The following is a 24,883-nucleotide window of genomic DNA, read 5'->3' as shown; positions in this document are numbered from 1 at the left end:
GGGTAAGTTAGCCAGGGCCTTCTTTCCTTAAAGATCTGGCATCCTATGCGGAAAGATACTATGGATGATGTAGCTTTCTTGAAGCACTCACCAAATCATGAGCTGCAATACCTGCTCAAGCTTCCCAGTGACTACAATCCTTGCTTTCCAATGCCATCCAGAGATAAACATCATCTACCGTGAAGTACTGAGGCAAATTAAATACAAATTACACTAAATTGCAAATGAAATAAAAAGACACTACATCGGGCACAAGAAACTTGTGAGCCAGAGGTCACTGGAAGCCAGGATAATATTCTGGAGAAATCACTGTGTGTTTACCCAGGGTTCACGCTCTTTGCTGGGCACCATTGTGGCCACAGCTGGAGATGGCACACAGTGGGCTGGAGGAAACAGTGATCTAACCTTGTACCACTGGATCTATGCTCATAAAAGCAGTCCCTATTAATAAACAGATTAAGGACAGCTTGGCTTTGGGGAAGCATCCAGCCATGTCTCTGAGCTCGGCAGCAGCAAATCTTTTCCATATTATCTGAATCAGGGTGAACTGAGCCAAACTTCTCCAGGAGAGAAAAAAAAGCAGATTAGAAGGGGGCAGCAATCACAGCACCACAGTGTCAACGAATGTGGCTGAAGCCACAACATATCCCTCAGCTGAGACAGGCAGGCATGGCCGGGTCAGGTTGGGTCCGTCTGGGGCGCAGACAATGGGGTCCCAGAGAAGCAGCAGCCCCTCAGCTTAAGTCACTGTATTCTCCACCACGCATCTGCTGGGTGAACCCTGACATCAGCCTCACCGCTCCTGTCGCAAGCAGTTCCTGTTTGAAGGAGGGTGGCTGGGGACACAGTTAAGAACCTACATATTTTAAAGAGAGCTGTTGGAGCATTGCCCATCGGCAGGAAGACAGCGCGTTAATTGTTGCATGAGAAAGGCTGACCTCATGAGATAAGACTTTAATTGCAGCTTCCTCGCCTGGGGGGTGCAGATGGCATGGGTTTCACTGCCTCCAACCCCCCAGTGTGCCTCAGGCACTTCGGCGATCTGCTCCCAATTTTGGATGAGCAAATGTCTGGCCGGAGAAGTTCTTGGGAATGTATTTTTTCCCCTCCACCTGCTCCTCTGGCTTTCTAAAAATGGAAAGAACCCCCCCTGGGAAATAAGAGAGGAAGTCTGAGGCTTAAATTATGCACTGACTGATGTGCTTGATACCTCTACAAAAACTGGGTAAGGGCCTTGCTTAGAAATGACTTTTAATCTACTGTCAGAGGATCATCAAATCCTAGCTAGAAAGGAAAGATTAGGTGACTTAAGCTTCTCCCCAACACAGCCATGTTTTTCTGTCCTGCAATAAATTTCCAGGCTTTCGCTCATGAGGAAGCACTCCTGGAAGCCGCTGGTCCATCCTTAGTGCTGTGCCAACCGGCACTGTCCTTGTGCATGGTGGTGTTTGGGAAGAACCGTGCTTCTTTGTGATGGACTTAACAGAGATGAAGCTCTTGGCAGTATCAGGCAGGGAAAGCCCCACGTTGGTGTTTGCCGTGAGGTCCCATGCAGCAGGGCTGCCAGACACCTTCTCCGGAGCTCTTACCCTGCAGTACTCATCGATGGGCTTCAGCCTCTTCACAGCTACGTCTCGGACATGGCTCCTCCGGAACAGGATCTTACCTGAGAAGGGAACAGATGGAAGGGGAGGGTTAGGGGCATCACCTGCCACGTGGCATCCCGTTGCAGCATTGAGCAGAAAGGCTGGCAGATTTGTTCCCCAGCTTTAACGACAGACATCGGCAGTGCCAGTGGCTGAACCCTGCAACCCTTCTCCCGCCCCTGTGAGAGAAGTCCCAGTACTGGAGGGGTTCATACAGCGACAGCACTGTGTGGCTACAGCCCCTGTCACTAGAGGACAGACTGGGCAGCACACTCAGAAGAGGTGTGAGGAGCAGATCCACTCCTGCCCTCGGAGAAAACTGTCCGGAAACATGCTGCAGGGCAGGCAGTGCAAGGACATGAGGCCACAGCTATAAGAGGAGCACACATGGCACCTCACGCAGGTGAAGGCTACTGGTCTTAAATTTGCACAGGAGGTGCAGCATGTGGCCAACCCCCTACAGGCACAGCAACTCAGTGCACCCTCAGCAACTGCTACCAAATCCCCACTTGTGTGAACTGCCGAAAGGGGATCACAAAGACTCACAGGGCAGAGGGAATTTTTCTGATTTCATCATGTAATAATGCAAAAACTTTTGATTCCCTTTTAGCGATGGCGTTATCCTAGGATGGACCAACACTATGTTATAACTTCCTTTTACTTTGGAGCCACTTTGGCACGTCACTGCTGGCAGCACAGGGAGCATCACTGGTGTGGGATGCGGGCTCCATCTACACCCGTTGCCTGCCCTCTCAGCTGCCTCCCACTGCAGATACTCCTACCCTTGCAGGCAGCCAAATCACACCGCCAGCTCACGAGCAAATACAGGACTGTTAGTGACAAAACTCTTACAAATCTACAGAGGGAAACCAAATAAAAGAAGAAAAAATAAACAAACTCTTTTTTTGAAAGTAAAAAAAATAATAACCTCTGTGCTCCTACTGGATGACATTTCTGCAAGCTGGTTAAGATTAAATAAATGGCTGGGGTTTTGTGTGAAACTGTTTGTAATAAAGTTTATCAAAATAATCTAGGAGCTGAGTTTCCCCACACACAAGGATGTCACGGAGCTGGATTTTTTTCCCCTTTTTGAAGGGGTTATATCTTCATATCCTTTTTTGGTGGTATTCTTTCCTTTTTCTTTTGTGCAATATTTCTTTTAATGTAATGAGACAAGAATAAATTATACGTTCTCTTTGTGGTGGAAGAAAACTATCTGCCACAGCATTATTTAGACCATAAAATGTCTACGTAAAAAAGCCACTGACATATATACCATCTCCTGCCTCAAAATACTTCTGCCAACAGGCAGAGATACTTATCCATAGATCATGGGACTAGAAAATGGACTAGGAAATGAAATCAGATCAAAAAATTGAGTATGTGGCTTTGATTTTATCACGATTACACAAGCTGAAAGGTTAATGAAAGAGCAGCTTTTAAGAGCCCAGTAGCAGAGGCTCTAAACCCTCCCAGACTCTATCCCTTTTGGTTGCGTTTTCCTTCATAGTAGTAAATCTGGGAGGTGTTAAAACCTTTTGTTTCAAACCGGAGAAAGTGGTTTATCTCCATTCCCAATTCTGGCAGCAAAATGGCTTGTCCTTGTCAGGTAAACTCATTTCCTAGTGCCATAATTTTATCTCCCCGTGTTCCCTGTGGTTATCTCATTACAAAGCTAGTGCTGAGCCACCCCTGTAGGACGTGATGCCACGTGGGCACAGATCACAAGGGAAATCTTCAATAGGTGTCTGAGATATTTGTCTGAGCTTGAGCAATTTAGCCAAAGACTGATGGAGAATGAAGATGGCACTTCCATCTCCCTATACCAACCTCTTTGGACACACCAAAACCTTGCTGCTTTCCTGCTTCTCTGCCCAGGTAATGGGGAGAGCTACTTGCACTTCCAAAACATTTACTTCCAATAGCATCCAGGATCACACTGTACTCGTACTGCATAACTGCAGCAAGTCACTTTTTTTTTAGGGAGAAGGACAGGGTGGGGGGGGAGGTAACTGTAGAGGAAAGTCTAAATTAGTCTAAAAGATAAAAATAAAAATTAGTCTAAAAGACTAATTCCTTTCTCAGTGCTCCAGCAATGCTGGTGTGGGAGATCTTGGTATTTCTTTGAAACTTTTATAAATATACTGCAAAGAGAAAGTAACATTTTGGAAACTTTCTCACTTTCTGGATTTCCTGCTTTCAGTTCAAGCCACAAGTTGAGAGTCAGACTGGTGACCATATAAAAAAAACATAAAGGAACCCAAGACTTAAACACATTGAAGATCTCCTGTAAATGCAATTTAGCTTTCCTAAAAAAGACAGTTTACAGAGAGGCCCGGTCTTCAAAGTAACATAATAAATTAAAGACTCAAACCTAAGGAACAAGATAAATATAATAAAGAATGTTATATTAAACACAGAACACAAAAAAGACCCCAGGATATGACGAGTCTTAATTCAGCCCTTAAATGGAGATGGAAAATATCAGGATGACTGCCATGTCAGGATGAAGCAAAGCTCAGAAGGTCCTTCCATTTTTATACCTTCAGAAAAAGGAAGAAGGAAGATTTTCACTCTGCTATTGGAAGCTACAAAAGGCTCAAGGAGAGCTGTGGGGAAAATTTGTAGCTGCCCAGCCAGTATGTTATTCAAAATTGAGATCTGGAGAAGGCTGATTAATTCAGAGCACCATGGAGTGCAGTCAACAAGAAAAAATCAGGAATTAAAACAGAGACACTCCACTAGTACATCCAGTTCTGGTGGGCAATAAGGATGAACCCTAAACTCCCAAATCCTGGGGGGCCCTTGGGCAGAGAAGCCTCATTTCCAGGGGTCCTGAAGCACCTCTAAGGAAGAACAACTTCTGGATTTCTCTTCTTCTTCTTCTCTTTTCTAGGAAAACAGACTGTGCTGATAGAAGATCATTTGAATCTGTCATGATCAACCAGCAGGAACCACTGCAGATCCAGTACGAAATACTACTGCTTTCTCCATTTCCTCCATTCTACCCGTCTTCCTCCAAAGCAGGGAGGTCTCATGGGAGTGGAAAAGGAAGGTAACCCTAGAGACTCACACATTACAGTACAGTCTTTACGCTCTCCAAGTGGACATAGACCTCATCATAGGAAAGGTTTGCCTAACGAAGTAGTTAGGGTTGCCCTAGAGAAACAAAGACCAGACAAACAGCCAAGCAGTGGGGCATGTAAGAACCAGTGAGAAGCCCTCAGGAAACCAGTGGAAAGGAGCATTTCACGCAGTGCTAACGTGAAGGAGGGGAGATGCAGGCAACTTCATTGGAAGGGTGGAAGAGTGGTTTATGTGCTACTTGGCTTTTCCTCTGGGTGGCTTCCACATCTCTAAGGAAGGGATCTACTTCTAGGCAAGCACATACAGTGCTGCTTCCTCTCTCCTGAATTTTATGACTGCTCTTTTAAGCCTCCACAGGCACTACACCCCTGTTTTACAGAAGGATGAGCAGCTTTTTAACCATGATGCAAGCCCAGCTAGGAAGTGAAAGGCAAGTCTGCCTCAGACTCAGACAGGAAACTTCAGGCTACACAGGATGGTGCTGCCTTGTGCAAATATTTCATTCACCAATGTGTCAGGCTCAGACTGGGCCAAAGGAAGTCTGGCTCATGTTAGGAAGGACTCCGAGGACTGCAGCACTGGAAAAAAAGAGATGTGGGGAAGACACAGGGCTCCAGCCCTACTGCTAATGCAGGAAAACAATATTTATTTTTATCTTTTTTTCTTTAAAGAAAATATTATTACTAGGAAATTAATGTGGATAAGAGGCAAAGTATCAGGTTTAGCATTGTAGGGGACATCTTAAGTCATCCCTTCATCTCTCTGTGTATGTATATATAGAGGTAGTGTTCAAATCCACGACCACACACCTCTTCTCTTACAAGACCTCAGCTGTCTCCTGTATACGCAGAGGGTGCACAAAGTGAGAAGAATAAAGCCATGCAGGAGACTCACTATCTAGCAGATGCTGATTCTGCAAGCTTAAAGACGTCCTCTGAATATCACTTTATTCCTGCATAAACTCATACTTAGAATAGCACAGATTTTAACAAGAGCCATGGACCCCAAGAACAAACAGGCTTAAACGCATCCCAACACCCTGGTCCTCCCATTAGCCTACAAGTCCCTGATGAACACACCAGAAGGGTCCATAGCCTTATACTTTGCAGGGCTTAAGGACATGGTTCATGCATGAAAGCCCGACTCCTGGTCTGCTTGGTGAAACCGTGGACCACAGTCTGGAGGGAGGACAGGACTGGGCATCACGAGGCAGAGAAGCACTAGAAGTCCCCAAGGGGATGCCTAGTGGGAGTATTCAGTCTTTTCTCTTCAAGGGAGAGGTACATATGCTATATAGCCCCTACTATCACAGCAGACACCAGCTTTCACAGTAGCTACTACCTTAGACTGGTGATTGTAAGGTCTATGACAGCCTCTAAAAGAAATCTACTAATCATATGTTTCACTGCCAGAGGTGCTGCATATCTAGGCCTTGAGATCTTCTAGAGGTGTCTTCCTGATTTTTCTAGCAGTGCCAGTGGCTCAGCCCTGCTGACTTGGCTGCTCTCTGGAGCCAGGCAGTGAGTGGGAGCTGCAGCAGCAGCAACAGGGAGGCAGGGAAACTGCTGTTTTCCAAATCTACTAAAGACCAGATCCACCTCTTGCTCTTGCTCTCTGATTGATGAGCTTGAGTCTCCTTTCAAGGGACATCTGGGTGATAGATTGTTCTAAGGATACCAGTTGTTTCATGCAAGAAGTGCCTGTCAGAGGTTAGGAAGAGCCCAAATCCACTGCCAAAGGGATGATGGACAAATGCATATTCACATTTAGCCTCCCACATCAAGTACCACCACTATACTTCAGAGGGAATTATATGAAGCAAGCCATAAGATAAATATTCAACAGCAGACAGCCTGAAGACTAATGGGTGCATTAAAAATACTGTAATGTCTCATCTGATTTATGTTTAAAAGAGACACGTGCTGCCTCCAACTAAAGAAGCTCCAGCTGTGGAGACTCTGTCAGTCAGCTGTCTCGTAAGAGTAGGGAAGAGCTCTTGTTTCTGTCTCTTCATGTTATTCTTGTTACTGTGCTGTTGGTTCTCTCCTCTTTATACCCAAGAGCCCAGGAGTATACAAGGTCTGTATACACATTGCCAAGCAATGTGTTCAACCTAAGAGAAACTTCTCAGAGACAGAGTCTGCTAATGAGATGAGGCCACTCTGTTTTTGCAGTTACACTGCAGTTGCATCAATTAAAAATAAGTAAATAAAATTTAGCCCTCATGCAGTTACAGGTTCTCCTTTTGGGCTAAGCAACTTCCACCAGTCTAACTAAAATGATTTTGCTTCTCAAGTATTTTTATAAAAGCTTCTACTCCTTACACATAGCTGCTACCATTATTTTTACACACTGAAGAAGACCAGATGTGCAATCAGATATGACACAAATTCCTCTCAACCCTTTTAAGCCATGACATCAATTTCAGGATCCTGCCCGAATCTCTCAGGCACCTGTCACACGATGTTAACTCCCAAATTTAGAATTTAAATGTATACTGCCACCTTGAAATGTAAAATAGATAATTCAACAGCACAACACTATGGGGATAGAAGAACAATTTTATGCTTCTCATGGAAGTAGATGTGATTGTCAACGTGATCACAATCTGATAGTGGCCAGAAAAAGAGGTGTGTCCTTTACAAAATAATATCTTATGCCTGCATGGGGATACCAGTTTCCATGGATTGTTTCATCCATGATTTCCTGGAGTCAGAAAGCCAGTGCCAGGATCCTAACACTGATGGCATTTACCCTTGACAAAGAAAGGGGAGGGAAATGATTCATAGTGTTTCCACCGGTGGGAGGGGGAAAGACTTTTTAATACGTAGAAACTCATGACACAGCCAGAACTGTTGGCTGAACTCGGCTGCCAAAGAGCCTCAGTTGATAAAGGCCTTTGCTAATCAGCAGGAATTAGTATGGAAGGTGACAAGAGGTGATGGAGACAGATGGGGCAGTCAGGAAAGCCAACAGAAGCAATAAAAATATTGCCCTGAGACATGAGGGATTCTGGGGAGGGCGTCCTTCTGCACTTGGATCCTGGTTTTAACATGCATAAGCTGTCACGTTAAAGAAAAAAATCAATAACAAATAGAAAATAACATGGCTGTATAAAATAAGAGAAATCTTCCACCTTTAGGAGGGATAAGCAGAGTATGCCCTTATGTAAATAATTACAAGGTAAAACAGGCAAGAGGTAAGGCTGGATTCCCCACCAGCAAAGAGCTTCTACCTCTGAACCTGCCTGCTTTCTACTCCCAGCACAACAGCATCAGCTCTAGAAGACCTTTGCTAGTACAGATTTTGGGAATTCAGGCACCAGGCACAGCTGGAAGGACAAAAGCCAGGAGCACCGATGCTGAAATTCAGGAGTGACAGACAGGGGCCACAGGGTGCAAAATCTCAAGCTAACAGCTCTGTTACTGTTTGTACAGTGTTCTGCATAAGCCAAGAGCTACTTCGTGTTGCTCTATGTCCTGCTGCTATCACCCAAATAACCCATTGCTCCTATAGTCTCCTCTTCAGCTGCCCCAGCTGCAAATGTCCCACCTCTCTAAAGCAAGGCAGGAATCATGGTACACGCAAACTAGGTAGTATTTGATATGGAATGGACAAAATTGCTACAAAATTATCCTTTCTATTTTCTCGTAGTGAGGTGGCTCTCTGGACATTGGTCTAAATGCACCAGCAAACTCAAAGAGATCCATTACCTTGCTGAAACCAACTCTACTGCCACAGTAAAGCATCTAGCCCACACAAGAGGATGGTAACTTTACATAAGTCCTCAGATCCCTTAAAACTGAACTTCCCTGCCTGTAAGCGTGTGCAAAATGTTGGGAGTGTTGAATTGCTGAGAAAATCTTCAACTTTTGCAGTGAAATTGGTGCCTCCTGGAGTTGCACAGCTCAGCTTCCCCAAGGTGGAATGTGAACTCATTTGTAATTACTGGTTGCAAGTGTTACATTACCCAGCAAACAGCCAACTGCTTTTAATTGCAGCAAGCAGCCAGTTCATCTCAGGGGAGAGGGAGAATGGTATTTATATCTGCAGCAAGCAACAGGGGCAGCTGGCACATCCTCACCCAGAGGAAATGACCTGATGATAATTACAAGTCCCACAGAGAGAAGGAGCCAAAAGAAGGTCACATTGTCAAAACATCTGAGATATACTGCTTTAGGAAACAGCGCTGCTTCCTAACACCAAGGATGCTGGACTGTCCCTCTCTTTGCATACAGTCTTTGCTGTACTGGGAGCAAAAGGTGCAGAAAAACAGGAAAGCCTATAGAAAGCCAAAGCATCACCCTTGCCTATGCATACTCTACTGTAAGATAAGAATCTGGACACATACACTGCACCCAGAGTTTTGTTGAACATCCTCTAAAAAGATCTGTTTCCAAAATTACAGGAGCAAGAAATCTAACACGCAGAAACATCAGAGCTTAAATAACAATCAAACTATCTAGACCCTATACCAAACTTACCAGAGAAATGCCAGTCACTACATCTTATCAGCAGTGCTGGAACAATTGGTTTATCCCCTGTATCAGCTGATGCCAGTGTCCTGCTTTCACCCAAGTAATTAGTGGCTCCTTACCTGTGATCTCCAAGTCACTAGCAGTCCATAGAGCTATATTCAAAAGTAACTTTCACTTCCTGGGCAGCATGAGAATGCTGTGGATCACTGTAAACTGGTCCAACAAGCCTGGGAACCAGCAGCCCTCGGTTGTGTTACATATTTGCTGCTGAACATGCTTGTACCATCTGAGCTACTCCAGCTCCTGACCCCAGAGTCGGAAAAGGCAAGAGACTCTCAAATGCCTTTGTGCCACCTCAACCATGAAAAATGCTTTTCCTGAAAGGCAATATCATGCCTCTGGAGCTACACTAACAAAACTTGTCCTCTGCTCTTTTGAAAAACACGTCAAGTACCACCTTGATCAGTGGGGTCTATTGAAGTCAACAGGAGTGTTTCTGCTGACACTTAGCAGTATGGACCATCAGGGGAGGATCATATGGTCCCACTTCAATCTGTTGAAGTAGCGGCCTTAAGGCATTGAGCCTATTAAGACATTTGCACTGTCTTATAAGCTTTTGTGAGACTTGTCATTAATGCACGCACTGGTGTGACACTAAGCCCAAGATGGTACCTCAGAGACACTGAGCCGGCGCCAGCCGCACCAACAGGGAGCCTTTGAGCTTCATCCACTGGGGTCAAAGACCTTGCAAGCAAGGTCACTGGAGGGAGGTGAATTTGCACTGCACCCTTGCCAAACTACACTGGAAAAGCACAGTAAGGTCCAAGCCACATCCTTTGGCATGACTGGCAATAACACTGCTTGGGAGGCTCCACCCTTAGGATGGTTGAGAACCAGAGCTGTGAATAACATAATATTTGCACTCACACCATGTACATGGAAGTTATTATTACTAGGAGGTAGGTCATGCAATAATTTAGTGCTATAGCATATACTCTTACAGGACACTGCAGGTAGAAACTGAGGAGTAGGGATGAGAAGCTAGCTTTCACAAGGTCACCAAATGAGCACAGCCACAATAAAGCCAGTCCCCAGATCCTCTGCTGACGACATGCAGAATGAAAAAATATCTACCGAAGAGCTAGAAAATCTTTTTGTTCAAACATTTATTCTAATCAAAACTAAATCCTTGATTTCTGCCACAAAGGAGGCAAAATTCTCTGCTGTGGAAGACCTTGATTAAGTCAGCTGCCAGGTACACATGTCCCACATTACAGGAGATGAAATTCAGCAGTCAGATTGGTAGAGGCAGTGCTCCTCGGAGCAGTTGTGGTATTTGGAAAGCACCAATTAACATAGAAATTTAACAAACAACACAGCAGCAAACATAACTAGGTGTCTGTGCCTGTCAAAGGCTGGAACTCACCAGCTAGGGTTTTGGAGAGCAGTATTCAGAAACCAAATCCCCTGCACTTTGCAAAACAGAGCACTGTTCTCTCTTTCCAAAGAGATATTCCCTCCCACAGTCCTCCATGCTAAACCTGAATAGTTTTAAGCTGAATTTTCTGTAGATGACAACAGACATACAAGCAAGCTGTTGAATGGCAACCAGACCAAAGCTGGTCAGCCTCTAGTCAGGAAGCTCATCTGCAGACCGGACATCACCTCAAACCACAGGCATCACTCTCTATTTCCAGTGTCTTTTCAGTATGTCTTATCTTTTTGTGTCATTAAGACAGTTGCCAATAGGGATTTCCTCTCTGCCTGCTCTGACCCCTGACAAAGCTACTGATGATTTCAAAGGCTCATGAGCATGCACTTTAAGGCAGGGGATGGCTGATTTCTGTGTTACCAGAGAAGAGAGGTAGGTACTTTTATTTCCAGCGCATGTTGGGGTCTGACATGTAGTCATGTTCCATTATGACATGGACTCCAAAGCCAGACCTGTACCCCTTTCCCCTGCCCCCCTGAAGCTTGCAGTGCAATAACCTAGCTGGGATGTGTGATCCAGCCACACCACCTTACAAAACAGCCTTGGGATCAGTTCTGTGGCCAGGCCATCCAGCAGCACCTTCTCTTTAACTCTTAGCCATGAAGCCATCCCTATTGCACCCTCCCAGCCAATGAATGCATGGCTAACTCGCTGTTTTGGTAGGCAGTGGACACAGTGATCCACACGGGCACACGTAGCCTACACTGATATGAGCCAGTGTCCAGTCACAGTCTTCCAGGGACAGCAAAACTCACTCAGATTTCTCCACCTTGCTGCACTACTAAGAGCACTCACACCAGCAGTTATCACAGCTCAGCCAATGCACAGGAACCGGGAAACGATTATATAATTACTTGTCAGATAACTGTCCTCCTTCCCAGCCAGCTCCCCCTTGTGTGGGCGCTTCAGCCATTTCCAGCTCAGGCCACTTAATCTGTGCTCACGTGCGATTTGGCACCAGCCGTGCTTGCTGATACCAGAAGACAGCTGAGGACAATCTCCCTGAAAAACTCCTTTTAAGTTCCTACTCATATGAGTAAACACAGGTTTAAGGATGTGAGAGCTGCTGCCCTGGAGTTGAGGGTGGAGGGTGCTGAGCATCCCTAGCTTTCTACAGCCACCTTCTCCTGGGTTCGACAAGGTGCCTATGTCCAATCAAAGGAGGAAATGACACTGTCAGATGTCAACAGATTCGCCCCTGCAGAATAAAAAAGCCTCTTTTGGGGATTAATGCTCTAAGCAATTACTTGCTCCTTGAAAGGAAAAGCACCTTTAGCCAAGGTGACAGCAGGACCCCAGGATGAGGCATGCTTTCGTTTCCCTTTCACAGTTAATATGGTCTCTACATTTCCCAAGAAAACGGAAAAATCGTGGATTAGAAACTAATGTTTTACTTCTTGTTTTAATAAGAATCACTGGGCCAGCAGTATAAAACATAAAAATAACCTCAACTTTACCGCTAAATTAAAGAAAAAATGGTAGCATGAATAGGCACAGAAATCTGAATTAGGAATGTGAGCTGATAATTACCCTTTCAGGCCCAGATTAATTGCATTTGAAGCCATGGAGACACCGAGCAGCCAAACAGGACTGACTGCTAACAAAATCCACACCACTAAACAAGCTGGTCTTTCTCTCTGTGTGCCACCACACAGGAATGGCAGCTCCCCAAATGCTGTTTGCCTTTGTGTCCTGGTGTGCAGTGCTACAGAGGTCTGGCTAGAGGTATAAAGTCCCACTATTGAATACCTCAGATAACCCCTCTGAGGTGGTCCAGCCTGCAGACTTATGGTCTCCAAGTAGGTCAAGAATGGACAGATGCCATCTCCTCCATTTCCAGATAAAGAATCACCATCCATGTGTTTAGCTGCCACAGTGCAAGAAAGCAGCTTCGTTAGTAGTTATAAGGTACTGAACATGGAACCGGAAATTTAGTCCACTTTCTTGCTGCATTCCATTGCATCAAAGATCTCTATAGTCCATCTCTCTATCTACAAGACCAGGCAGTAAGAGACAGGGAAGAAATGCAAGTAACATGACATGTGAAATAGGATCCTTCTCCTGATACACGCTCCTCATTCCTGCACACCAGTGGTTAAGATTTTTTTCTGAATTAGAAAATAGTTTTTAACACCCAGAGATGACTCCATCCTACAGAAACTGATTTCGTATATTTTTGAACCCACAGATACTGTAGTCCCTACAGAGTCCTCTGGAAACGAATTTCCTACTTTAATCACATGGCATGTGATCACATATTTCCTTTTGTTCACTTCAGGTCTGCTTTCCAAATTTCACAGGCTGCACTTGGTTTTTGCATTTGGAGAAATAAAAATAATCATGTCCTCCTCACTCTCTCAAATTCTTTATGATTTCACGAACTTTTATTCCATCCCACCCATCACCTCTGTTCTGAGGACTTTTAGTCTAGTTCCCTCATACAGAAGCCAATTCACTTCTGTAATCACCTCTGTCATCCTTCTCAGCACCTTACTATTATATACCCTTTTTGAGAGGCAATGACCAGAACTGCACATAGTATTCACAACGTGGGGAAATAGTGGATTTCCGCAGCTGAAGCTCTGGGTTTTTTTTCCCGTTCTTTGCCTAATTCTTCCTAACACCACCTTTGGCTTTCTGACTGCTGCACTGTAGCTTTCATGGAAACAGCCTCAGAACTACTGAAATCTCTTCTTCCTTGATTGCAATGACCCTTTTTTACCCCATATAGCACTGCTTTGTACTTACCAACATGAAATTGCCTTTTTACCAACAATATCATGAGCTCCTCCTCCAAGATTTTGCAGTCAGCTCCAAATTTGAATATCCTAAGTAATTTCATGATCAGCTAAGTTAGTTGTATCACTAACATCCTCTTCTGCAGATCCTGGGTTGAACAGCACAGATCTTGAAACAGATCTGTCAAGAATCCTTGCTGGTAAAACCATGTTTGGTTTTGGATATGAAGTTTTTAACAGAGGATGCATCATTTTAAACTGTGGGCTCATTTGTACCTATTGGCTTTCAATCTCCTATTTTAAAAACTTTGCTGTAACAATTTTAATTTCAAATGCCAGAAATCAAGGATTATTGTTAATGCCCACAAATGCCAAAGCTTCCATCCTTAAATGGCTCTGATCTGGCAAAAAAATAGGCTTACAGCCTATGTCAGACACACATCAAATAATAAGAAAGGCTGTTAATATAATTATCATCTTATTGCTATTTTGGGAGGCACAGTAGGTTTTGACGGAGCTTGTAGTAATAGGATCTCTTATGACATAATTTACGAGCATGTCTGTCTTGAACAATTTTCCACATGGGAAATTAATCACATTCTGCCTAATGGGAGGAAAAGTACCCCTTTGCAGTTTGAATTGGATTTGCCATGGTCAATTGGATGTGGGATTCTTCCTTATCCCTACTCATAATCTGAGGTGTAGTGTTGCTGTCCAAAATCACTGTGTTATACTCCAGAAACTAAGCTATTTTGCTGACGGGTGATACTTTTATGCAATGCCCACAATGAAACAAGTAAAAAACACCAGCATGACACAACTACAAAATTGGATTTTGGCGTATGTTGGGTATTGTAGACAATTACTGCAGAAACTACCTCCCAGTAAATTTCAGTTGCAGCATTCGTGTAGTCCAAGTGTACTTTGGTGTAGTCCAAGTGTACTTGGACTTACTTACTTCCATGAAAAAAAATAGTCAGGCCAGATTTAGGAAGCAGGCAACACATCTCTCCCCACCAATAGACCCACACAGATCTCCTGAAGCTAGGCCAGAATGGAATGGCTGACCTGGCTTTGCTCAGAATCACATTTGGCCATTGTTTCACAGACCCACGTTCTGATTTGAAAGCGCTAAACAAGTTCGTGGGTCACAAAACTACCTAAAAACATTTATGGTCCTCCCTCTGATATGTACTTGTATGTCGGTAGTACAACAGGAGTGAATTTAGCCAAGGCAACGGGTTGCATACATGAAATCACAGTTCCAGTTGGTACACGATTGCAAGACCACTCAGCAGAGCCACTGCCCTCTCAAAGATGTACCACCAGGCATCAGGTCACTGGAGACATGACTGGATGCTGAAGGTCACTAAACACTAGGGCCATTCTGTAGTTCTGGATGTACAAGGTACCAATGACAGCTCAAGGACTCACAGGTCTCATTCAGGTATATTGTGCGGGTAAACTCCTGCAAGAAACCACAAGGAATTGAAGGTTTCCCATGTGCCAGGCTAATGCCTCATCTGGAGGCTGGCTGTTCTTTATATTGCCACAGGCTCTCAATAATGGAATGTCCAGAAATTGAGGCTGGCCTTCCCTGAAGTATTTACTAAGATATTTTGCCAAATTTCAGTTCAGGTTCAGAATTTGAACCCTTCCTCTCTCTTCATCAAATACCCACTGTGCAGAGCAAATGTCCTGGTACCTTTTCATCTCCACTGTGTATCTCAGAGACACATTTCTGCTTGCATACTCCCAATTTTGTTTTCAGTTCCACTGGAAAGGGGGCAAGAGAGACTCAGGGTGAAGGAAAACACTCCAGAAAGCTAACACGTCAGCTGGCACCAAAGGTAAAGAAGGTGTTTCCAGGTAGCAGGAAAGAAAGCCAAAAAGATCTGTGTCTTAGGGATCCCTTGACTTTGCCATTTACAAGCAGAACACAAAGTTATTAAATGTTTCTTTAAAGTTGAAAGACTAAAAGAAAACAGGATGGCTTAAAGTAAAAAGGAGTAATCGTATGACTGGAAACTATGAGTGCCCCTAGCCAAGCACCCAGAGGAACTGAGTAATGTTCATTAGTCAGTGCCTTTATTGGTACTTGGGACTTTCGACTGCTGAGCAAGATTTAGACCAAAAAGATATTCTAGGCATGCTACTCTATTTATGTTTGGACGGAATTTAGCCTCACCCCTCATAATATTTTCTGTGCTGATTTGAGCAGTGTGAGCCCTCGTTTTTTCCCTGGGCAGTGAAAGAGTGGGTTCCTTCTTGGGATCAGCACGGTGGAAATGTCAGTTCCCAACCAGTGGCATGAGGGCAGGGGGAGATGGCTGGAGAAGAGTGGCGCTCCTGTAAGACACCTGAAGATATTTTCCAGAATATAGTATCTATTCCCAGAATAGAAACCACCACCCCAGACATTGTATAATACACAAGACAGTCCCCAAAATTAATTTGTTCACAATCTAAATGTTCGGTTCAACTGTGGCTTTTGAACAAGTTAATACATAGCAGAAAGGTGCCAAGCACCTGAATTAACTCTGGGCACCTGTGCAAAACAAAATCCACGTCATACCTCAAAATTATCTGACTGCAAGAAATACACAGCATTCAAGGCCATACATTCAGCTGCTGCACTTTTTCAGTAAATCTACCTTAGCAAACACTCAAACAATTACCATTTGCAATGACTGCTCACCAAGGTGAACCTGACACAATGAGAAAGGGGCGCTGTGAGGAGAAGACCAACAGGAGGTAAAAGGGATGAGCCTAATCACTTGTTACAAGACCTTATCCAGAGCACAGCGGAGTTAAAAGGACTTTTTCCATCCACTCACTGCTGCTATGTCAAGCCCTAGTTTACACACACATCTCGAGCATGTGCACTTTGCAGCCTTCTTATTTTCCCTTCTTTGAAAGGAGGGCCATCAAGCAGATCCTTAAATCAGTCTGAGTCAATACACCAATCTTGTTTCAATACCTTCTTTTTCATGTTATTTATCCAGAAAAAGTACTAGATGAGTCTTTTTCTCACATGTTTCTTTTGTGGTTCAGCAAGTGGCGTTTTTTTAATTTATTTTTCTTCGGATGACAATGCTTTGCCCATTGTTTACTTTAAGCCACATTTTATTAATTTTTGTTCATGTGCCAAGAGGTCAAGACAGGTGCATTTCAGATACTGCACTGGAGTTTAATTAAATAACTATTACTTCAAAAAGAGGGTACCAAAATGACCTTTTTGAAAATAGTCACAAAACAAAGAATCTAACTTATTTCTGATATTTTTGAAGACGCACAGAACATTTTGTTTCTAATGACAAGCAGATCAATCCCCTGCCATCAACTCTTCAGACAGCTCAGCTGCCTGGGAGTGATTCAAGAGGGTCACTTCTGAGTCAGCTCAACAAGCCAGGTTGCTTTAGATCATCTTATAGCCCCCGGGAAACCTACATTAGAAGAAACCACAGAATAAACCCAGAGCCCCGGAGGAATCCCAGGCATCGCAAATGGTGAAAAGAAAAATTCTTTTTTGGCCCTCCCTAGGCTTTACAATAGGGAAACACTGCAGAAAGGGAAGCACACATTTCTGAATGAAAAATAAGCCATTAATGAGAGCAGAGTCTGGCCCTGGGACGAGCACGGATCAGAACCAAACTGAGTGACATCAGAGCTGATCTCTCATTACTGTGAGTGAGAACCCAGTCTGGCTACACCACAAGATCAGAAACATATGCTGCACCAGTAAGCCTCTGCAGGAGACCAAACCATTTTAGGCTATAGATGAGAGAAGAAAAGGAGGGGGGAACACAACAGCCCCCTCATCATGTGCTGGCACTGAGATGGATCCAAAGGACTTCAGAAAATGTCACAAATACCTGTGCTGGCTACCCGGCAGCACCACCAGGACCTACAGGTGGCTCATGAGGCTGAGGAAGCCAAGAGAAGCTGCATCCTTGTACGGAAACAGGCAACATGCAAGAACGACAGAGGCAAGAGACAGCAGTTAATGAGTCCAAAGAGGATTATCCTTTCTCCCCAAGGACCCACGGGTAAATACAGGTTTTCCTGCAAGCCTACCGAGGCTTTTGACACTCAGGGTAATAGCTTTCCTTCCATTGTATTAAAATAGCTAACCAATTTGAAACAGAAGTCAAATTTCCAAACACACACCAGGAACACACTGACACTTTAGAAAACAGGAGCCGGGGTCAGATGACACTTGGGCTCTTCTGAAAATTTCCTGCTGGAGGCTTTCACGTTGTAAAACTGAAATAATTTGAACACTCCAGGCGGAAAAGCCAGCTGCTTCCCTAGGTCATCCTGAGAGCTGCTCTTGAGATACTTCGCTTGCTTGCCCAAAATAAGCACGTTCTTGGGAAGGGGGCTTTTGCTGTCTTCCCTGAGATCCAGAAAAAGCTCCGTTTGTGATCCCCATATGCCAATGGGAGGTTCCTACACCCTGTCTGCACCAGCTTCTGTTTGTGTGAAGTTGTTTTACAAGCCCGAGAGCACTGCTTTGAAGGAGGACAAAATGGGAGTGAGAGACTGTAAATCAGCAGGGAAGAGCAGTACTTCGCTCTCCCCAACACTCTCAGTCCTAAACTCATGCTCTTTCAGTGTGGTACCAGCATCAAGAAAAACTCTGCCTTGGGCAGCCTAATCTACTCCAGACTCTTGTAGGAAACAGATGGGTGCTGCCAGGAGGAGAGACTAGGCTCCTACTAACTCCTCTCCTTTATACCGTACTGCAAAAGCCACAGATCTCCCTGTGCCTCAGCCCTTCGATGCCCAAATTTACATTCCCTCCTTGCACCCACCACCCTCCCATCCTCCGAGGATGCAGCAGTGAACTATCCTCTCTCGGTTATGCTATTTCGCATGGCAGCAGCCAAGAGACAATTTTTCCTTTGCAAAGAAATCATTTCACCATAATGCAGTAATTTTACTCCCTGGTAATTAAAAAGCTTAAGCTCCAACTCACAGTTCCAAGCATCTGCTTAGAAGAGAGAAAAACTAACAAAAACATTCATAGCCATCACCAGAACCACCCCTGTGAAAGGCCTAATTCCCTATATTGCTTTAATTAAAAGCGGATGAACAGCAGTCTCCCAGCCTAGAAACCTTTAAGAGAAATAAAGTCAATCTGTAGGCTTATGAAAATAAAACAGGAGAAGGGAAACAAATACAAAAATCCTGCCAGTTTTAGGGCTTACCAGAGATTATAATATCTGGACTCTTTTCAAGGGAAGGTGAACTGGGGAATGGATGGTGTGGAGAGAACACAGCCACATCTTGGAGCAAGCATTGGGCACGGGGAGCTGGTGATGAGAGGAGCAGAAACTCTCAGAGATAACACCCTTGGCCAGACCTTTTTGTCTTCAGGGCTGCTTGCAAGAACACTCCTATCTGCTGCTGACACGGCAGAAGAAAGAATCTGGTTTAAGAGCAAAAAGAAAAAAAAAGAGGGAGCTAGGGGAGAAAATCCTAACAGAGCATGAGTATAGCTGACCTCCAGTGAAACGCAGAACTTGGTGAGGAATAATCTAATCCATGAGAGCAAAGTGTTTATCCTGACTGTTAGAGCAAGAGACCACCCTGTTCCAGAGGACATCTGCAAACAGATGTGAACATGAAGGCTTTAAGCATAATAATAAAGGCACCAGTCGGGCATAGGTAATTACAGAAGGACTTTAATGCTGCAGTATTTGAGCGCTACACAACATTTTATGGATTTATTCTTTTAACACCATAGGGAGATATGGCAATTCTAGTTTATTCTTGTAAAGCACTTCTGGCAGTGGGGAAAACTAGGGCTGAGTCTGGGCTGGAATTAATGATGAAACGTGGGCTTACCTGATGATTTCCAAGATACACCTTATAGCTGGGGACAGAGAGAAACTGAAATCAATACCCCTAAAGGCAGAGCAGCCCCCTCACCTGCTCCTACGTGCCCAGGGTAAGCCCATACATATGGTGCATGTGGCATGTCATCTCCAGGGCTTCACAGGAGCAATGTTGACACATGCCCAGCCTGTACATGCTAAAAGAACCAAACTCATCTGTTGTTCCATTTGGGCCAGAGAAAATTAAAACCTTGTGAAAGTCACTTTGTCTTAGAAAGCAAGCAAATTTACTTTGCTTAGATTTATTATGTCTTAGCCTTCTTATCAGTTTGATTTCATTCTTAAGTCATTTTAAATCCTAGTGTCATATAATCTGGCAGCTACAGTCATGGGCTTTATACAGAAAAGCACGGGAAAAAGGTTTTCAAAAGCACTCAGCCCCACAGTGACTGCTCCTGCTGAAGTCAACAGTAAATCCAATGATACCGCTGTGAGCAGAGGTCAAGGCTGAGTAAGTTCGATGCTACAGAAACTTATGGGTGGGATTTTCAATCTCTTCAAAAACGATTACTAATAACAAAGTATATTAAAAATAAAGAGCTAAGTTGTGACCCCGAAAATATTTACATATGTGCCTAGCTCACAGCTTGTAAGTAATTATGAGTGGCCTGATTTCTCTCACTTTCTCTAATGGAAGCCAGGAATATGGGTCCAGAAGCGTGTGGAAAACATTGGCTAACAGAGAGGGTCAGCTACAGTGATTTTGATGAAATTACACATGCTCTACAGAGCTTCTGAGCACAGGCATCCACACAGCAAGACTCTTTAGGAACACCAAGATCTTCCTAAACCCACAGTCACTGACACACAAATACATTAATGTGAGACAGGAGTTTTCCGACTGTGATGGTGCTGGGTATCTGCAGAAGCAGCGTTAAAATCCACTCACTTCTTATTGATCATAGTAAAACCTGGATGAGAAAATGAGGGCTAGTTAAGAAAAAATGTGAGGGAAAAGAAGTGTTTTATTATTTGTGCGGCTCTGACACTGACATGAATTAACCTAACTTCAAAGAATGAAACATCATCATTACAAAGTCTTGCATCCAGGCTATTATGCAAACCCAACTGAAATAATATTATGGGTACAGGATTATTCTAGTTCTCTATTAATCCCAAGAGGAAGAGGGATGTGACTTACTTTGTCATCCTGACAAATCATCTCAAGACGCTGCTGAATCACACACACTTGCAGCTTAAGAGGAAATAAGTAAAAAGGTTCAGCTTTTATTACTAAGTTCGAGGATTCATTAGCAAGAATGTAAAACTAAGCCTTATTTAAATCCCTTATTGTTCACAATATAAATCCTTACATTGTGTAGTTACTCTGGAATGGAGAAAGAAAAGAGCTAGAGAAGGTCACCTCCCTGGCTATTTGTGTCCAGGCAGTTTCACTCCCAGATTCCTGCACAATACAGCACTCTTCACTCCAAATGTTTCAGGGGAAATGTTTTACTTGCATAAAGACTGCAACTGTTCCCACTGCACTTAAGTCATAAAACTATTGCAATTGAACCAAAACTTGATAACAGCTTAAAGGCATAAAGCAATATTTGGAGTAAATTGAACCCAATCATATCACTCAAGTTCTTTTCCAAGTTAAAAGGCTTTTATTTATAGTCTTTACTTACACTCAGGAGACACTGACATATTTTAACTAACCTGCCTGCCTTGTCTTCTTAACCTTTGTCCCTTTCCAAGAAAAAAAGATGTCATCTGACCAGGGAATGGGGTTTGATTTCCAGCAGCAGAATTAACTCAGAACACAAATCCCTTGTGTTTATTCACTGAGTGATGGTGCATGTCCTGTGGAGTGAGCTTAGCCAGTATTTCCTTGATGAATGGGGAGGAGGGGAACAGCCTAGAGGTACCTCTGTTACCGCATCAGCCACCTGCATGAAACAAATCTCTGAGTCCCACCTATTCCAACTCTTCTGGTTTCACAGACACCACCAAGAGAGCAGAATATGTCGAGACCCACCAGTGGTTGGTGTCACTGTTACTGGAACTCACCAAGTCTCCTCACATACAAATCACCAAGTGTTGACACAACTAACCCAGACTGCCGTATTGCAGAAACACGGCGTAGAAGGTGAAATCCTGCCTACAACCACAGACTAATTGGACCTCAGGCAAAGCACACCACACCCTTCTTCCACCTGCTGAGTACACACTGGAGGGATTTCCAAGCTGCCCTGGTGGTCAGATACCGTGTCAAACACAAACAGCATCTGCATGGCACTGCACCAGCCACCCTGCTGAGGAGGGCTAATGAAAGAAGAACTAAGCAGCGTTTATAGATCACAGTGCGACAATTCAACCTCTCTTTGACAGGGCTGGAAAAAATAACATTTTTGTCTAGGGTGAGGGAAAGAAATTGAAAACTGAGATTATATCAGGTTGGACAATGCCATAATAAAAAGAAAATCTTTTTCCCAATGCTGAGGGTCTTTTTCAATTAGATCTTGCAAGTTCATCCTCTGCATACAATATGGCTCACATCTGCTCCAGACTTAGTTGGCAGCGGGCATATGATGTGGTGAAGGCATCACGTGAGATGCTGTAGTCCCCAGGTCCCGGACATCTCATCTGGCTGCAGCATCACTACCCTGGAAATCTTTGTGCCTCCATTTCCCTAACGCTTCCCGGGGCTGCTCTCTGGGAAGGAGCAGGGATATACCTCACTAGCAGGAGTATCTCACCAGCTTGGCTTTGTTAGAGCAAGACCAAGAAGAGGGGCCCAGGCAGGTGGTTCAAGCCAGCTCTTGGTGGTCCAGCAGCACATTCCTGGCTGTGGGGTGCAGCAGGGAGCAGTGGGTCAAGCAGGGCAATATCACACTCCAGCAGAGCAGCTTTTGCTTGGCAGAGAGCATGCTCCTTCCAGCTGCAGGCAGCTCAGTGTTGGCTATCCTGTCCCCTGTCACCACACACCAGAGCCAGTAGCAAGCAACCCCTTCTTCTCCCAGCCCCTGGAAGAAGGGGTTGGCTGGGACATTGTGCAAAAGTAAATATTTACTTAGCCAGGGCCTTCCTTCCCCTGCCCTGTATTTTCTCCCCATTCTTAAAATGTCACAGATCAGTTGTTTTCATAATTGTGCAGGAAATAAGTTCCCTGCTGGCTGGCAGCTTAACAGCTGCATGTGCTGGGTCTGCTGTGGCTGCACAGCTCACCTTTGCTGCTGGCTGCTGCATCCACCTGGGATCTTCAGAGGACAGATTTTGTCAGAGGGAGTATGAGACAGACAGGGACATGGACACAGAGTTGCATGACTATGGTAATCCTTCTCCTTCTCACAGCCACAGCTTGGAGGAACCCCTGTCCACTGGTCCACAGATCAGATCAGGATCCCGGGAGACCCAACACTCTGTTTATGCCACTTCATAGCAAACATCCAAACCAGTTTAACACAGCTTCCTGCCTGCACACAGCAACAAGCACACTCAGGAAATTCAGGCATATTTCAAGCCTGCGACTTTTTCTTTGTTCTTCAGACAAAGCCTCATTCACTGGAGATATTGCTAAAAGGATTATTATCTAGAGGAGACTTCTCTTCCCAAGAGGAAATCTGCTAAAGACACAATTCTGCATTTGCTCTGCTTTGTAGGAGCCAGGATCAGGCCAGGAATATTTTCCCTTCTGCTGACCACATCCAGTGATTTAAATAGATCAGCAGTGACGACACTGTTTAGTTGGAATAGGCACAAATGCCTTTATTCTGTACTCTGGTCCAATGGCTTTATTGCTTGCCCAAGAAGGTGCCAAGTCATTATGCATTTGGTGGGAAGAGTTAGAAGGATTTGGTGGGAATTGCACCTTTCACCCCAATAGGGCACACAGTACAAAAGTGAACTGTGCCCACCAGCCCAAACACCTGCAACAAAACCTCATCAAGGGCCAAACCAGATTGCAAATGTTTGCTTATTCTGGATCAGCCCTGTTCCGTTTCAGAGCCCTGAAAATGAGAGGGAACCTGCAAGTTTGAACTTGCTGATGCTTAAGATCCAAAAGCAAAAGGAATATAATATTCTGTTCTTTATTTAAAGGAGGCAAAACTCTGATAGAAAATGACACGGTGAAAGTGTTTAACTTCAGACCCAAGGAAATTTGAGAGCAAACATTAATTACCTCTATCCTGAGCACAAGCCTGGGGCCTGTATTAGCACCTCCATGAACAGGAGAACCTCAAGAGGACTGAACTGCCCACTTCGAGGACTTTCTTTCTTTTCCTCATCTACATAAGTTTGGTTTCCTCTTTCTAATTCCCGCGTTATTTCCCTCCCTCCACTTCAGCTTTCCCATTAAATAGGACTAGAACTCTAAAAAAAAAAATCACAAAAGGGCAAACACTGTCACAGGTTATTTCATTATAGTGGAAATAGATTCAGTTTGGCAAATCTCTGCCCACAGTATCCCCTCACTCTGCTCCTGAGTATAAAGATCCCCTTACGAGTAAGGACAAACATTCATAAAAGCCTGAAAATAGCTCCATTGTGGAGCAGGGAAGTCTGCAAGCACATCACACTTGAGAACATCAGCACCCAAAAAGCTTAACAAACAGATAAATTAAAGTAGGGGAAATCACTTGTGATCAAGCAGCAAATTTCCAGGTTCATTGTTTCCAATTCTTGGGAAAAAAAATAATCACAATGTATTTTAAGCATGTGAGGATATAAATAAGTCAGCTAGTCCAGCCAAAAGGCAAAATGGGCTCAAAACAGGTTCAAACAGAGGTCTAGACTATTATTTAGCCATGAATCTCAGCTTTACTCTGCTCTCCTCTATTGCCCAGGCACCTTAAATCTGAATATAACAGATTTAGAGAATACAACAAAGACAAGATCTTGCAGAGAAGCACCATCCAGAAAGAATATCTAGAGCCTGTGGGACTGCGAAGCCATCCAAGTCTCTGGCAAGCTTGACTCCCGTGTTAAAAAGCACTTTCATTATAGGGGCCATTTGCTGATGGATTGTGGGAAAAAGTCTGATTTCAACCCAGAGATGAAGACAAGCAAACCCTTATATAAAGCCACCTTCTTGCCAGCCTGTGGGTTGAATGCAGAATGCTCTCAGACTTGCTACATACCACCCACTTTAGATTACAGACTTGCAGAGTTATTTTTAAAAAGTAATTATAGTAGTAGAGGGCACACTCCTCTGGAATGGCTGCCCGAGGAAACGACGAGCCCAATGCAGCTCAAACTGCTTTTCAAGTCTATAATCGTGTTTATTCATTGCCTTTAAAAATAAGAATCAAAATCCAACTAATTTCTGAGTAAAAAATGTCTGTATATTTCCGTAAGGAGCCCAGGCAGCTACACTGCACAGGAAACCTGCCCTAGCCTTTTTGGTCTAGCATCCAGCGCTGAAGGAAAACATAAAAAATCCCCATTGGCTCTGGCTTCAAGGAAACTGAACCAAAAACTCCTTTCCATTCTTTGTTTTCCCTTGAAACTGTGGTTTGATTATTACAAAACTCTCATCGGGAGACTCAGATGGTCTAATAAGAGGCACATCATGTTGTTCTACATATGCTGATTT

General features: G+C 44.1%; 1 protein-coding gene across 4 annotated transcripts in view; it reads right to left on the bottom strand.

Moving 5' to 3' along the window:
* Positions 1-24,883, bottom strand: part of SH3PXD2A (SH3 and PX domains 2A) — a 253,653-nt gene that overhangs the window by 145,114 nt on the left and 83,656 nt on the right. For all 4 annotated transcript variants that reach the window (XM_054071937.1, XM_054071939.1, XM_054071938.1 and 1 more), the window contains exon 4: positions 1,590-1,666. In XM_054071937.1, the coding sequence (XP_053927912.1) occupies positions 1,590-1,666 (77 nt within the window). The remainder of the gene's footprint in view (positions 1-1,589; positions 1,667-24,883) is intronic.

This window comes from Cuculus canorus, chromosome 7 (genome assembly GCF_017976375.1).
Source record: "Cuculus canorus isolate bCucCan1 chromosome 7, bCucCan1.pri, whole genome shotgun sequence".
NCBI lineage: Eukaryota > Metazoa > Chordata > Aves > Cuculiformes > Cuculidae > Cuculus > Cuculus canorus.
This window is presented reverse-complemented; position numbering and strand designations above follow the sequence as displayed.